General features: G+C 41.2%; 3 protein-coding genes across 7 annotated transcripts; 1 reads left to right on the top strand and 2 right to left on the bottom strand.

Moving 5' to 3' along the window:
* Positions 1-22: 22 nt before the first annotated feature.
* Positions 23-5955, bottom strand: cog1 (component of oligomeric golgi complex 1). Of its 3 annotated transcripts, XM_061303476.1 has the most exons (16): positions 5480-5954; positions 4727-4968; positions 4463-4644; positions 4143-4319; positions 3843-3999; positions 3552-3762; positions 3150-3486; positions 2460-2908; positions 2157-2303; positions 1926-2084; positions 1734-1858; positions 1443-1551; positions 1253-1362; positions 1097-1178; positions 949-972; positions 319-435 (listed from the first exon to the last, which is right to left on the bottom strand). In XM_061303476.1, exons 1-15 carry the CDS (start codon positions 5783-5785, stop codon positions 964-966), a joined length of 2802 nt encoding a protein of 933 aa, XP_061159460.1. In that variant the 5' UTR covers positions 5786-5954; the 3' UTR covers positions 319-435; positions 949-963. The 3 variants fall into 3 exon arrangements, 2 of the variants coding, with proteins under 2 accessions (XP_061159459.1, XP_061159460.1); XM_061303475.1 differs by lacking the exon at positions 949-972 and having other exon boundaries at positions 23-435; positions 5480-5955; XR_009718591.1 differs by having other exon boundaries at positions 310-435; positions 949-1178; positions 5480-5955.
* Positions 5956-8375: 2420 nt separating this feature from the next.
* On the top strand, positions 8376-10567 carry smim22 (small integral membrane protein 22). 3 transcript variants are annotated; one of them, XM_061302956.1, is made up of 4 exons: positions 8376-8399; positions 9348-9489; positions 9692-9756; positions 9950-10567. In XM_061302956.1, the coding sequence occupies exons 1-4, from the start codon at positions 8391-8393 to the stop codon at positions 9995-9997; spliced, it is 264 nt and encodes an 87-aa protein (XP_061158940.1). In that variant the 5' UTR covers positions 8376-8390; the 3' UTR covers positions 9998-10567. The 3 variants fall into 3 exon arrangements, with proteins under 3 accessions (XP_061158940.1, XP_061158942.1, XP_061158941.1); XM_061302958.1 differs by lacking the exon at positions 8376-8399 and adding an exon at positions 8500-8684 and having other exon boundaries at positions 9353-9489; XM_061302957.1 differs by lacking the exon at positions 8376-8399 and adding an exon at positions 8512-8684.
* On the bottom strand, positions 10509-14870 carry rogdi (rogdi atypical leucine zipper). Its single transcript, XM_061302954.1, has 11 exons — positions 14522-14870; positions 14056-14127; positions 13806-13888; positions 13640-13694; positions 13464-13544; positions 12537-12632; positions 12367-12465; positions 12168-12281; positions 12041-12090; positions 11735-11861; positions 10509-11610 (listed from the first exon to the last, which is right to left on the bottom strand). Exons 1-11 carry the CDS (start codon positions 14594-14596, stop codon positions 11569-11571), a joined length of 894 nt encoding a protein of 297 aa, XP_061158938.1. The 5' UTR covers positions 14597-14870; the 3' UTR covers positions 10509-11568.
* Positions 14871-15090: the final 220 nt, after the last annotated feature.

The raw sequence follows: 15090 nt of genomic DNA, 5'->3' as shown, positions 1-15090 counted from the left end.
AAATATTTATACAACTCAAAGATTCAGTCCACAGTTTTATTCTAAACATAATTTTGATAATTATAAGATAAGCGGTTCAGATAATGGATGCATAGATGGAAAGGTTGCAGCTAACAAAAATCCCCATATGCTCTATCTCAAAAAATTACAGTTTGACATAAATAAAAATCATTTTCATACAGAAATGTGTCCTTTGTTCAGATGTGCCGTTTGGTTATTCAGGCGGCAGAGTAAAATTCCAAACGTAGCCCTAATTAGCAAATAGACATGATGCTGACGACAAAAAATGTGTATGTTAAGTTATTTGCTCATGCCAGATAGCCAACCGAGTTTAAATAAAGATTGAGAGTTTGTGTCTTCTTCTTCTGCCATCTGTCGGAAGAGGCTGCCCGGCTGGAAGCTTTCCAGACTGTCTGCTGAGGATGATGGAATAGGCTGCAATGGAAAGTAAAAATAAATGTTGAAATGTACATCCATTTGAACAAAACGCAATAGAACCCCAATTGCAGTGTTTTTAGTAGAATAAAAACAAATCCCTTTCAGCCTTCTCATCCTAACTGTAGCCCACTGTTGCTGATTCAAACTGTATCATAATTGCACTTGAATTAAATCATTTACTGTTTATCTTCATCTCATACCATGAATCTAGGTGAGTTGGATTGGATGTAATCAATTCATACAAGTTTTTTTTTTTTGTAAACCAGTACAGGTACTTGATTAAGGTTGACAGCAGATCATTTTGGCCTTGGCTTAGGTTTTTGCCAACGAGTATGAAAAGATTAGTAATACCAAAGCATCATATAATTCCTTAATTTCCATTCAATCAATCACAATTAATTTCCAATAGCATGATGAAACTCAAATGCACCAAAATGAAGAATTAAAAAAAAAAAAGCCCTCGACTAATACTGCAACCAAACAAACACACAAACACACTGATGAACTTGCCTGGCTTTCTCGCACTCAAAATGTCTGGGAAAATTGAACAAACCACATTTAAGCGGGATTAAACACAACAATAAAAGAAATGGCAAAAAAATGAAGGCCAACCATATTTGACAATTTTCCACAGTCGAGAACAGAAATTGGTACTCACCAGCTGGTGTGGTTCACTGGAGCCTTTGGCGCTTGACTTCAATTTGCGCCCATCATACATGCTGATGGGCAACAACCCAAACCTGCGGGAAGACAAAACCGATGGCAAATTAATTATTACAGGTACATCTAAACAAATCATTCTAAATGTTCAAACCTGATTTGAGTGTTGGCCATTGGAAGGATGTTGTAAGGCTCCTGAGAGTTGACACTGCTGCTCCTCGGAGCAAACTGCTTTTCTGAGCCAGTCACCAGTCCAAACAGTACCTGAAAACCAACATTCAGGGGAAAGCATTGAAATCACCCTTTGGAACATGTTTATTGATGCAAAGTTTCAAGTATGGTACCGATGTTCTTTGGGAGAGACGACTAAGGTTTGCATTCAGTGGCGGTGTGAACACATCCAGGTCAAAAGGGTCAATGTGACTCTCCAACCAATCACAAACTTCCTGCATCCTGAAAGACAACACCAAAAATGTCTTTTCATTGAACATATTCCCATGCTGTATTCATATTCAAACTTTCTTTATACATTTGACCCATTTTAGCATTCATGGTTATTTAGGTTTGACCTTTTTTAATTCACTTATCAAATATTTCTTGTTTTAGTCATGACAACAACTACTTGACAATATTACCTGGGATCTTGATGGAATTTGGTGGTCTTGTCTTCTTCCATATTGGCAGACAAAGTAGTGTTAAGATAACGGAGGTCAAACATCATCTGCAATGCTCTGTTCTGAGTCATTGGAAAGGCTCCTTCCTGAAAGCAGACAAATTATGATCTCAAATTCTATGATCATTTGAAGAAGTTTGTTTCGGGGAGTCACCCTGGGTACTCTCTGTGTGAGGCTTTGGTAGTGCCTCAAAGCTTGATCCAGACAGTCTTGCAGAAGCTCCTGCAAGGTGGGTTGTGGCAGTGCGTGACCCCCGACCCTGTTCACTTCAACACACAGCTCAAAGAGCAGCGACTGGACAAACAATGATGCCTGCGAAAGGTGTAAACATCCTTTGAGAATTGTAAATCCAATGGTCTCAAATGAATTGAAGGTGAAGCTGACCTGGACAGGAAGACGAATTTTGGATGTAACGTTGCTCCCTGACTCGGCCTCCTCTTGGATCTCGAAATCTTCCCAGTTTGTCGCGTTTGTTAAGATGGCACCGGCGGTATCTGCATGAAGAGCTGTACGGAACTTCTCCAGCAACCTCTGAGAAGTCATAGGATAGCATTTTAATCCCATTTCAACAAGAACAAGCTAGGAAAACCCTTCAAGCCGCAACATCATGATCAGTGGCGAAATCTTAAGATATGTTGAAATAAACAACACACAACTATAAAAGGACAATTTTTGATAAGTGCTGACTTTTGAGAGAGTTGAGCTCCAGACGTGGTAGGCCTCCATGCTGCAGTCGAGAAGCTCCTCTTTCAGTTTTGCCCACTTGGCCTGAGCAGCGCTGACCTGTGGGGCTGCCCTTGTTTTGCCCAATTTCTTGCTCTGCCTCGGAGTCACTTTGGCCTCACAGCCACTCTGTTGTCCCAATATGCAGTGCTTCAAATTGGGGCACAGCTCCCCCATAGAGTGACACAACCTTGCCATGAAAAGGACTGAATTCAGTCTGGCTGGGCTGGGCTCTGGCGAAACTGTAGCTAATTCGGAACGGACGGCGGAGAGAATGTGGTGAACGCAGGTCAGGCAACCGTCTCGTAAAGCCTCCTCCACTGCCGGCGTGTCGGTGAAGCGGTTGAAGGAGGATGCTGACGAGCCCTCTGTAGGTCCTGATGATGAAATTGGAACTGATAGGGCGTCTGGGCCTGTAGAGGAGTACGATTAGTTTTTTATTCCAGCGAAGATCATTTCGACAAACATTCTCTTTTAAAATGATCGGATCCCCAGCAAATCCTGCAGGAATCCAATAAAGACGCTGATCATTTCAAACAGGGAAACACCAACAAATAAATTGAAATTCTCCCCGTGTGTTTGAAATATGAAAGCAACAATTGTCTTTAAGAAAAAAAAAAAAAAGTAGAAAGACTGATTTTCAGCCACACCAACCTGACTCCTTGGACGGAAGGTAGTGTTGGAGATCATCAAGCCGCGCTTTCAGCTTAGCGTCCAGGGAAGAGCAAAAGTTTTGAACGCAGGGTGTCAGCGCCTGGGTCTTCATGGCCAAACCGCTTCTTTGCTGCTGTTCCCCCCTCTGGGCCACGCTGACCCAACCTGCATCACTCGGCAGGTCTCCCGGAGACTCCGACCACAAATAGGAAGACACGTCTACTTCATACTGGGCCTCCCGACTATTGGATGTCTGTCCCTCAAGATCCCTCACAGCTGAGGTAAGGAGCTGCACCGAGCTCGTTGAGATCTCTTCGGTTTCTTCCTTGGTTATAGCCTGGCGGACCATGAATGCATCCAATGAAATAAGACCTCTAATCTTTTATCATTGGCAACGCTAACCTGCAAGCGTTGAAGGAAGAGCTGTTGAAGGAAGTCATCCCAGATGGCCAGACGGCATTCGAGCAGCCGCTGGCATACTGTGTTCCAATGCTGACTGATGGAATCAGCGGAGAGGAGGTCCCAAACAGCGTCTCTAATAGCTGCCAGTCCCTTCAGGCTCTTCACATAGACCAGAAGGCTACCAACACCATGGCAGATGTCCTCCTTACATCTGAAAGCAAGACTCGTGATGAGAAGATTTCTTCTCGCTTATTTTTTTTTTTCGTGACAAATCGACCGACTGATGCTTACGTATTGATCCACTGCTGTAAGGTGTCCTGCAGCTGCTCTCTTTGGATTGGCTGCGCAAGTGTGCGAAGCGTCGGCTGGAACTCCGTGACAGAGGGGGGCAGGTACTTCAACCAGCTGCCTGTACTTGTGTCGTCCTGAAGCACATTCTTATCTTTAGCTGAAGAGAGAGTGACGGAATTTAGAAGTCAGATTTCAGCAGGTGAAATGTAAAAAAAAATATTGACCGTACTGTATATTTCCATTGGATAGCGACAACGTGTAGTACTTTAGTGATCCTAAATGTACATAAATATTACTTACCTGCCGATGCAGTTGACGTGACATTTTCCAGGATGGAAAACAAAAGGCCACAGCTGAGGGTTTCCTCCCCTGGCCTGGGCCCCCCCTCAGGGTGCATGTAGAAAACAGCATATGCTTGGAACAAAGTGGTCACCAGCAGTTCTACGAGGCTGCACACTTGAGCCTTGATACCCGCACCTGACACAAAAAAAATATAGTAAATATTGTATTTATTCTATACAATCTATCGTTGATGTCCTTGCAACCGACTTGGAAGCTAAGTATGATTTCAACATTTAAGCCTGATGTATTTTGTGTATCCTGCCATGCAATTACGCTACCATGTTGGGGCTGGTTGAGCAACTGATGGATGGAAGCTTTTCGTGCTAACAAGAAATCAGCAAGTGCCTGGCGCGGGGAGCTGTCCTCCAGCAGCATCGTGGACAGGAGGGCCTCGGCAATGGCCTGGTCAGACACTGCACGACCCCGCAACAGAGACTTACTGTCTAAAAGGATGGTGGACCTGGAAAACAATGACAAAATTCCAATGTACTGTACTGCCTTTGTGTCACTATGAAGGTAAACAAAAAAAAAACAGCAAGTACCTGAAGTGACCAGTTGTGGCTACTTGGCGGACAAGGATAGGGAAGCGGGTCAGGGCAGGACTGTAATGACCCCCTGTGCCAGCTTCCAACTGAAGGAGACCGTGCAGACGACAACACAGCAGGTAGAGACGAGTTGCCTGAAGGTACTGGGAGGCCTCCATGGCGCTCCAGATGCGCTCGGGAATCTCCAATAAGAGCTTAATCTGAGAGGCCATAGTGTAAAAACTGTCCTGCCACTGCCTCTATTAGACAAAGACACAAATATGGATGCATTTTGTGAGCATAATTTACTCGTTTGGTTTAAACCCTTTACATTTTTCGCAGTCTTCTTATTTTTTCAAACTTCACTGCATAATAAAATATGCATTTTGGCAGCAAACTGTCCAAGCAAGTTCAAAACAAAACATTCGATGCAGTGCCATTCAAGAGCAGTTATTTGATTTCTAATATGGCAAACTGCATCGATTCGATAGCATAATTGCACAATTAATTGTCATGTCATAGCTCTCAATTGCGTACCCAAGTAAAAGTTAAATATATAAAAGAATCGTTCTACTGGAGCTCATTAGTCTGATTTGACGAGGTCGGTTGATTCTTGGAGCGGTCTTCACGCCTTAATCTTTGTGTACAGTTTCCACGCCGAGTGTATGTATACATTCAAATGATGTCTATACTTCCGAATGGTCGTTTAGAAAAGAAATGTTTAGGTGCGGAAAACAAACAAAAAACTGTGGAACACTAGGTTTGGTTTACCTCTGGAATGTGGCTGCTGACGCAGACTTTGCCTTGCTTTAGTCGGTGGCAGTACTGATACATGTCTTGGATGGACTGGACAACACTCGCCGAGCTCTCCCTCATCTCTCCGATTGTGTCGGCGGCGTCAATCAGATCCCGGTAGCGCTCCCCCACCATCTGTCTCAGTTCCTCCCTTTTCTGCTCGATTTCCCCGCGGACTTTCCGCTCAATGCCGCGGATGTCTTCGGTGTTGTAGCGCTCGAACAAGATCACCGGATCCTTGATTTCCGATATCCGGAGAGACGATGCCGGTTCATCAGACATTGCTTCTTCGAAACAACTTCTACAGCGACGGAGAAGTATAAACCGGAAGAGAAATAGCGTACACTTCCGACTTCCACGTAACGCTTTGTTTACTTCTGTCCTTTCCAAATACTTACGCGTAACACTTGTGCCCTTTAATTGGGCGGGCCCGTCGAGGGTACGAGTGTGTAGGGTGTCACATGATCCAAAGTGCGCATCAATGCACACTCAGCCGAAGAATATTACCCACAATTCATTGCTCGCGGGAAAGTGGCAACGTTTGGTAAAATTCCTGTTCATGTGCCAAAATACAATGTTTTTTCAAATTTAAATGCCAAATTATTACCAATTATACAATCTACATTCCCAATGATTTCATCATATAATAATTGTTACCGTCACTTTCGATGTAACCTATGCAGTTTGTTCCCGTGGTAACCTTCTGCGCATGCGCACATCATCGCGCAGGTGTCGCAAATAGTGCAGGAGGGCACTCATACACTTGCACCCTGTGCCCAGGAGTACACTTGCCCATCTTGTGTCTCGACACCATAAGTTCGATCCCCGCATATGACTGTGTGATATTGATGACACCGAGTTAACCAACAAATGAGGACCCAGAAGTTTAGTTGAATTGTATTTAAATGTCATCATGCGGTATAATAACAACAACAAAAAAACAATCTCAGCACATAGGGTAGCTGCATACAAAAATAAAGTGCACATTTTAGCAACATAAACCACAATATCTAAAGTTTGCGCAACTTGCACTGTTCCCGTTGATTGCATTTAATGACTTGGACTAGTCCAGTGCTTCTCAAATAGTGGGGCGCGCCCCCCTTGGGGGGCGCAGTGCTATTCCTGGGGGGGCGCGTGTGACCCTGGGGAACAGGCTTTTTTTTTGGCAGTACTAGAATAAAGCGTAATTGCGCGTTTACTACAGCAGGGGGCAGTGGCGCTCTCATTGTTACTTCTGTCACGTTTGCGACAGTGCAACATTTTACGACTTACAAGACAAGTTAGGATAGTCACGGTGGGGAGGGGGGGCGCGAATAGTTTTCTTCTTGCTAGGGGGGGGCGTAACAGAAAATAATTGAGAAGCACTGGTTTAAATAAAGGTTAACCTAAAAAAAAAAAAAAAAAAAAAAAGTGAACCCTGAACTTTGAACCCGCGGTGACCCCGCGGTGACCCCGTGGTGACCCCGTGGCCCCGCGGTGACCCCGTGGTGACCCCGTGGTGACCCCTGGGTGACCTTTGAACCCTGAACTTTCAACTCTAGTTAAAAATCGAAAATGTGCACATGACCCCGTGAACTTTGAACCGACCTTTGACCCCTGGGTGAACTTTGAACCGTAAACTTTGACCTTTGACCCCTAGCTAATTACGTTTTTTTTTTTTTTTTTAAACCGGCATAGCAGAACGTTCCATGGTCTTCAGATGCCGCGCTGTCGCCATCTCCTGGTCAGTTAGTGAAATGCTTTTGCTGATGTTTTTTTTTCTCTCAATTAAAACAAATCAACTAGCCAGTTGGTTTTCTTTATTTAATATCTATTATCAGACAAAACCAAATTGTGAATCAGTCACCTAGGCTATAGCAGAACAAACAATCCATGGTCTTCAGATGCCACGCTGTCGCCATCTCCTGGTCAGCTAGTGAAATGCTTTTGCTGTTTTTTTTCCCTCTCAATTAAAACAAATCAATCAGCCAGTTGGCTTTCTTTATTTAATATCTGATATCAGACAAAACCAAATTGTGAATCAGTCACCTAGGCTATAGCAGAACAAACAATCCATGGTCTTCAGATGCCACGCTGTCGCCATCTCCTGGTCAGCTAGTGAAATGCTTTTGCTGTTTTTTTCCCCTCTCAATTAAAACAAATCAATCAGCCAGTTGGCTTTCTTTATTTAATATCTGATATCAGACAAAACCAAATTGTGAATCAGTCACCTAGGCTATAGCAGAACAAACAATCCATGGTCTTCAGATGCCACGCTGTCGCCATCTCCTGGTCAGCTAGTGAAATGCTTTTGCTGTTTTTTTTCCCTCTCAATTAGAACAAATCAATCAGCCAGTTGGTTTTCTATATTTAATATCTGATATCAGACAAAACCAAATTGTGAATCAGTCACCTAGGCTATAGCAGAACAAACAATCCATGGTCTTCAGATGCCACGCTGTCGCCATCTCCTGGTCAGCTAGTGAAATGCTTTTGCTGTTTTTTTTCCTCTCAATTAAAACAAATCAATCAGCCAGTTGGTTTTCTTTATTTAATCTCTGATATCAGACAAAACCAAATTGTGAATCAGTCACCTAGGCCAGTGCTTCTCAAATAGTCGGGCGCGCCCCCTTGGGCGCGCGGTGCTATTCCTGGGGGGGCGCGTGTGACCCTGGGGAAGAGGCTTTTTTTTTGGCAGTACTAGAATAAAGTGTAATTGCGCGTTTACTACAGCAGGGGGCAGTGGCGCTCTCATTGTTACTTCTGTCACGTTTGCGACAGTGCAACATTTTACGACTTACAAGACAAGTTAGGATAGTCACGGTGGGGAGGGGGGGGCGCGAATAGTTTTCTTCTTGCTAGGGGGGGGGGCGTAACAGAAAATAATTGAGAAGCACTGGACTAGTCAATGTGTGGGGTAAGGGTTCGCGACGCTATAATCACGTGATGACTAAATTATAACCTGCATGCATGTAAGCCACTTGATCGCACCTTGAGTTGTTTATTGAAGGCATTTTCTTACACGCCTCTTAGCAACCTCCAAACGCAAACTGAATTTTAACTAACTGACTCCTGGTTAAAGATTTACTGCTCTGATTTTGTCTGTGGCAGCAGAGGCGGAGTCTATTGCGTCAAACAGGTGGATCAGGTCGGTAGAACTTTAAACACGGAAGGGAATTAAAACAAAACAGGAAAAATACTGGTAAGCAGACAAGTACTAACAATGACAAATAATTATTTCTTATATATTGTATTTACCTACTGAGATCTCTGAATTACTTTCACGTCATTATGTCAGTATCGTTTTTTTTTTTTTTTTTTTATTAATGAAGGGTAAAGATTCTGATAAGTAGCGGTCTCCAGGAATGAACGGCGTGGATATATGTTACAAATAAATACAAATACAGTACACGATATAGTTCCGCTTTCTATAGCCAAGAATATTTCCAGTCGGTGTTTGAATGTATCAAAGGTATTATTATTATTATTATTACTATTATTACTATTATTATTATTATATTTTTGTGGATCGAGTATGTTACTGCGGTTGATGACATAAAAATTTCAAAACATCAACATTTTGGTGGCATTTCCTGGTTCCATGTAGTGCGTACATAAGCTATTAACAATTTACGCAACAAATACAGTTGTAAAGGGTGAAGGGGCATCATTTCAGAAATAGGGGTGACAGGGGTTCATTTTGAAGACTAATCGGGGTGGGTATTATACAATAGCAACACTGAACACAAACATTCAATAAATTATTGTCACAGTGACTGTTCATGATTCAAAGGGATGGGGATTTCATTGCAGTTCCTGGAAATATAATGCATTCTCATCAACTATGTCTTTTTTTTTGGGGTAGCAAAGCAGTACTATGGGACAAGGAAGCACCCACGAGGACTTTGAGAGTCAGTTCAATGATGTTATTTCCAGACTGGAGTCCAAACAGTTCTTTCAGTCTGAATGGGACATTGGTTTTGGTGTCGTCTTCTTAGTCTTCATAGGTGAGGTTGGCTATTTTTTATTTCCAATGCCAGTGGACATCAATTCCATGCTGATTTTTGCTATTTGCGAGCCGGCCCGGTCTCTATCCTAATGGATAGGTTCCACTGTATTTTTAAGTTGTATATTATTGATAATAATAAAATAATAATAATAATAAACTAAGGTGAAATCCTGATGATATGCTGCTATGTGTGCTTGCAGGTTTGATTGTCCTGCTGGTCCTTCTGGTACTCATCCGCTGTTGTTGCTGCTGCTGTGATGAGAAGGTGAAAATTAACAACAAAAATAACACATACAATAAGTAGTTAGAACAGCATTTATAGTTAGAAATGCATTTAAATGTTCACTTTCTAGTTATGAAGATGATGTGTCTTCACACTGAATTCCACATTCGATGTAGAGGCATGAATATAAAATGGATGATGAATTGTTGTTGCTTTTGCTCTTCTATTCGAACAGCCTAAACGTCAGAGAGTTGGCATCGAGAACATGTGTTTGGAACCATGATCGCTGAAAGCACAATGCAACTGGAGTTTGCATTAATATCTTTGGTTACCATTTAAAAATCTGATTTTGTTTCAGCACCCAATGAATTATTGACTTCTTCTTTTGTACTTGCTGTGATTTTGTCCCGCTAATATAAATTAGCTTTGATTGCACTATGTTTGAATGCTTTGGGATGAATTTCCATTTACTTTATTTTTTTAATATTTAATAAAATGCAAAACTTAAAACAGCTCTTTCATATTTGTACTTCATAAAATGTCAGTGTATCATGTGTACAGTAACATAGTGGAGCACATTTAATTTTATATTCACCATTCTCCAAACTTTCATTTGTTGCCTTCACATGTATTCAAATTTTTGGTGTTTATGTCATAATCTATGGCAGCAAATTTCTTGCCATGGTAGAATCTGCTTGTTTTAGAAGCTAGATATGCTATATATATATCATTCAAAAGCTAATGCTAAAGCTTTATCATAACATTCATTTAGTTCACGAATGAGGCATTGGAAATTTGATGATCGTACATGTACTCTTTATTGCACAGATAAATAAATTCTATATTCAAATCATTATTTTCTAAGTAAATAACACTTACTGGAATCATTTTGTTCATAAAAGGACATTTAGCCTAGAAGCCATTTTGACACTGTAGGTGAAAAATACGTGTTGCTGTCTGTCAAGCGCGAGAAACAATTTTTTTTTAATGATATGTTTGGGATTTTTAACACCATTTTTAGTATGTGACCAATGACACCTATGAAATCCTTCGTGACATGTCCAAATGGCTGCTGGGACAAAAGCCTTTTTAAAAAGTTTTTCGTTCACAGGGAATCAACAATATATGTGCAAAACATTTCAATAAATATATTCAGAACTGATTAGCTTATTTAAACAGGAATGTGATGAATGACACCCAATCGGGTGATTAACAAAAGACATGCTGATCTTAATGCTGTTTTAGTATTCACAGCCACAATTTTCAAAATTTGCACCACTAATTTGGGAGTAAAACGGACACACCAATTAATCAGCGCAGATATACACTACTTGTATTAGACCCAAAATATTGGTGGTGCATGTTGTCCTGGTAATGGTTGCAAACATCTCACAATCTATTCCAGTTTTATTGCACTCTTTAGTGTAAATGTAAAGCTGGATTGTGACTGCTGCCAATGCACAATAATGAACATTTAAATTTATATCTCTGTGAATGGAAATGAACATTCCATAACCTGTCTCCCTTTGCACTATTTTCGCCTGAGTGCCAAGATTAGCGTTTACCCCCCCTCCCAAAAAAAACAACAACAGGAAAGTACAAAATGATCGATACTTGCAACATTGCTTGAACATAAAAAATAACTCAAATAAAAACATACATTCAAGAACCTGTGAAATGCAAAACAGAGGAATGTCGGTCACAAAATGAAAGCGGCAAACACGTTTGTCGTGTCTAACTGGCTTCTGACGACCATGCAACACTTGAAACTGGCTTGAGAATAGCTACCAATAAATAAGAGCATGTCCATCACACTTGTGTGGTTGTTTAAGTCAGACATTGACTGTGAGGTGATTAGAAAGGTCGGTAGTTCCAAAAACTGGAAAAGACAGAAATCTGCAGGTACACAAGGACACTTTGTTAGTCATGCCTCCCATAAAAGTTTTATCTACTGTGGACAAAAAGAGTCCATGTGAAGTAGCCATGTCTTTTTAGCTGCACACTAAATAGTGAAGATTACCTTGTCTTTGAGCTGCTGACAAAGTTGTAGTGAAATGGTGAAAAACACCAGCGTATCGTTGAGCCAGGGGACGACACACTCCACCTTGTGCACGTGGCTCACCTCAAACCGGTTGTTGTTGAGCTCACTGGGAAGAAGCGACGCAAAAATAATGAATTGACAACATACACTACAATATAGCGCAGTGCTCTTCAATGTTGAACGATGCTTAAAATATTTTAGCAAGACACACAATTTATCTGTACCGTACCCAACTGGAAACTAAATTAATGGATGGCACAAGACAACAAATTAATTTCATCTTACAACATGGCCCCGGGATTGTGCAGCACAGAGCTTCCGGATGGTTTGAAATTCTATCAAGGAGGAAGAACAAAAACAACAAATATTTTAGTTCATGCGGTATGAATTGGAATTAATCGTGTGTTCAAACCTTGGTGGTGTTGGGAGGCAGGACGTGAAGCTGATAGACGGTGAGACACAGTTTGCTCAAGTTGATGTAAAAATTCACCATTACGTCACCAGGCATGGGAGGAGTGAACATTTTCTGATGGAGGGATGGCAAACAATTGTCACACTGCATTAAAGTGTCTGAGCCTAATAAGTCTTAAGTGGGGGAAAAAACATTGTACCATCAACCCACTAGTGGCCAATTCAGGCAGTGTCATGGACGCTGGGGTGGTTAGGCGGTTTCGTGCGCGTGTCAGCTGGAGCATCACAGCGTCCATTAGCTAAAGCGACAATAGAAAGGTGAGCTTAGGTACCACTACATAATACATGCACGCTGATGCATTGTGCAAACCTTGTTCACTTCTGCCCCTGTTTTGAAGTCATAATTCTCATCATGGCTGCTTAACAACTGAAGAGCCTGTGTGACATGGTTTCGTGCATCCTGGATCTGACAAGAAAGGAGAGGGAGAAGTTGTCAGAGGATTTGGAGAGAATCTTTCGCTTCTGTCCCCGGGTCTAAAAAGCTGATGAGCGAACTTTGACTAAATATTAAAATAAGATTTCCTCTGCCTTTGCGTTTTGTGTGCAATCAACTTAATGGCAACAATTAAAGTGTTGCTGATAATAAAAATAATCAAATGCTGACTTTAGGCAAGAGGTGAACTGGGCGCTATTCCACATAAATTACAAAAGCGGGTTCAATCATGCGTGTAATTGTAATGTGGGAAGAAAAAGTCTGAGAAAAGTGTGAGACAATTTGAAGTCTCGATGAGCAACAAAAACAAATGTGAAAATATTAACCAAAAAATAAGAATCCTTTTAATGCTATAATTGCGTAAGGATGGGAGAGCCGAATTTTATGTAAATGTTGGTTAGCAGGGATCATAATTATCCATCGTGTAGGTGCTTCGTAATAAATTAAACTATTGTGGAAAACTTTATTTTATTTCTGCAGTTCAATGCAAAAAGTGAAACTGGATAAATAGATCCATTTCAAACAGATTAAAATATTTCATGATTTTACAATTTTGATGATTATACCTTGCAGCCAACCAAAGCAAATAGAGTATTATGAATAATACTAATGAATAAATAAACGGCATATTTGGCAGTATTTTCCTCATCAGTTAATTACAGATTCATTCAACTGTTTTGAAATGTCCCAGGAATTTGAACTTGATAGCAACTGTGATCTGACAAGATTTGCTTGAATGTGTTATTGATTCAATTTTTTAAACAAATACCAACATTGTGTCATTTGCCTAGAAGGTTAACATACCTGCTGGAGTTTCCACTGCTTGTCCTCCCTAAACTGAAAGTGTAGTACTTGACTACTCTTTGCAACCTTTAAATTGATGTCCTGTTTAAAGTAAAAACAAATGAGAAAAATGTGATGGTGAAACAAATGCTGCTTAACTTTTCACACAATGACAATGCAAAACAGCTCAAACTCACCGCTTGAGTCAGAGCTTCTCCCTGTAGTGTCAGCACTCCTTTCACCTGATCCATGCTGCAGAACAACAGTTTTGGTGATAAACATCTTCACGTGGAACCCATGACTTCCATAGACAGAGAATGACACACAGACTGAGTCATTAAATAAAATGGCAATTGGCATTACGTTGAGCTGCCCAGGATGAAATTTTCCTGTTTGAGCTGACTCTCCAGGCCAGGCGTCAGCATGGTGAAACGTCTTGAAGCCTCCTGGTGAGGAGCAAAAATAAAAATAAAAATGCAGGCATCAGGAAAGAGCAGTCAATATTCTCAGAGGCTGATCAATAAAAATTGATGATGACCTTTGAACTGTGCAATAATACTACAGTCAGCGTCAACTCGAGATGAGAACTAATTTAACATGATTAAAGTCTTACCTTGAGGACATCCTGCAGCTGCTTAAGAACAGCATGTACTTCTTCTTTAAGAAGCCAGTTGAATTCCTCCTCCTATTATAAATTGAATCAGACAAACATCATATGAGGCATTACAATAGAAGATGACAGTATATTTTTATTTGGACAGTATAGCAGTCCGTCGAATAAAAGAAAAGAAATACAATGACACAATTTCATCAGCGTTAATTCCGACGTTAGGTTCGGTCGGGCCTCCCCGCCACGATAACAACACAAACGTGACAGTGCAAGCTTGCTTTTACTGCACCTGCTGACTATATTTTAAACTTTACAATGCATGACTGCAGGAAAAGTAGCAATGTACTTATTTAGTCAAGCAACGTGGGCATTTGGGTTGAGTGCCGCTCTTGATCAAATCCAGTCAAAGTGAATGAGTGACGCGGCTAGCTGCCCTGCAGACGAACACAAAACACAAACAGTATCTTACCAGAACTGCTCTTTCCACTTGATTGGCAGACGACATCTTGGGGAGTTCGGACAGGGATCTCTGCGGATTGAGCATGTTGAGCAGAATAAAAGGGGCAACGCTTGTAAAGCAAGCTTTGAACACAATCCCTAAGTGTCCTTCGTTTGGTGACGCTTTCTCCCTAGCACTCGTTAGCAGATGAGTTGTTGCCTTCACGGACAATGAGAATTCACGGACACCAGAGGGTGTTAAAACCACTCTGTCCAATTTACCCCCTTTGGATACAGGCTGTTGCTTTAAAACGTAATCATATTTATGAAAAAATTAATTATTATTATCATACGTGGGATCAGTCAGTGACTCTGACAACACGGAAACAAATATATACTGAGGGTTCCAAAAAGGCGGAGAACTTGAATGCAACTTATCTTGGTCACACGCTCAGAATTAAGTGAGTGATCCCGCCCATTTAACCATATTAGGAAGACTTCCGCAGTTCGCCAGTCAACATTTGTCTGTGCAGCATATATTGTATTTTTATATTGGTGAAGCAGATCTGAGCGATGCTATTGGTCAAAATATAAGACATC

This window comes from Syngnathus typhle, linkage group LG17, assembly GCF_033458585.1.
Source record: "Syngnathus typhle isolate RoL2023-S1 ecotype Sweden linkage group LG17, RoL_Styp_1.0, whole genome shotgun sequence".
NCBI classification, from domain to species: domain Eukaryota; kingdom Metazoa; phylum Chordata; class Actinopteri; order Syngnathiformes; family Syngnathidae; genus Syngnathus; species Syngnathus typhle.
This window is presented reverse-complemented; position numbering and strand designations above follow the sequence as displayed.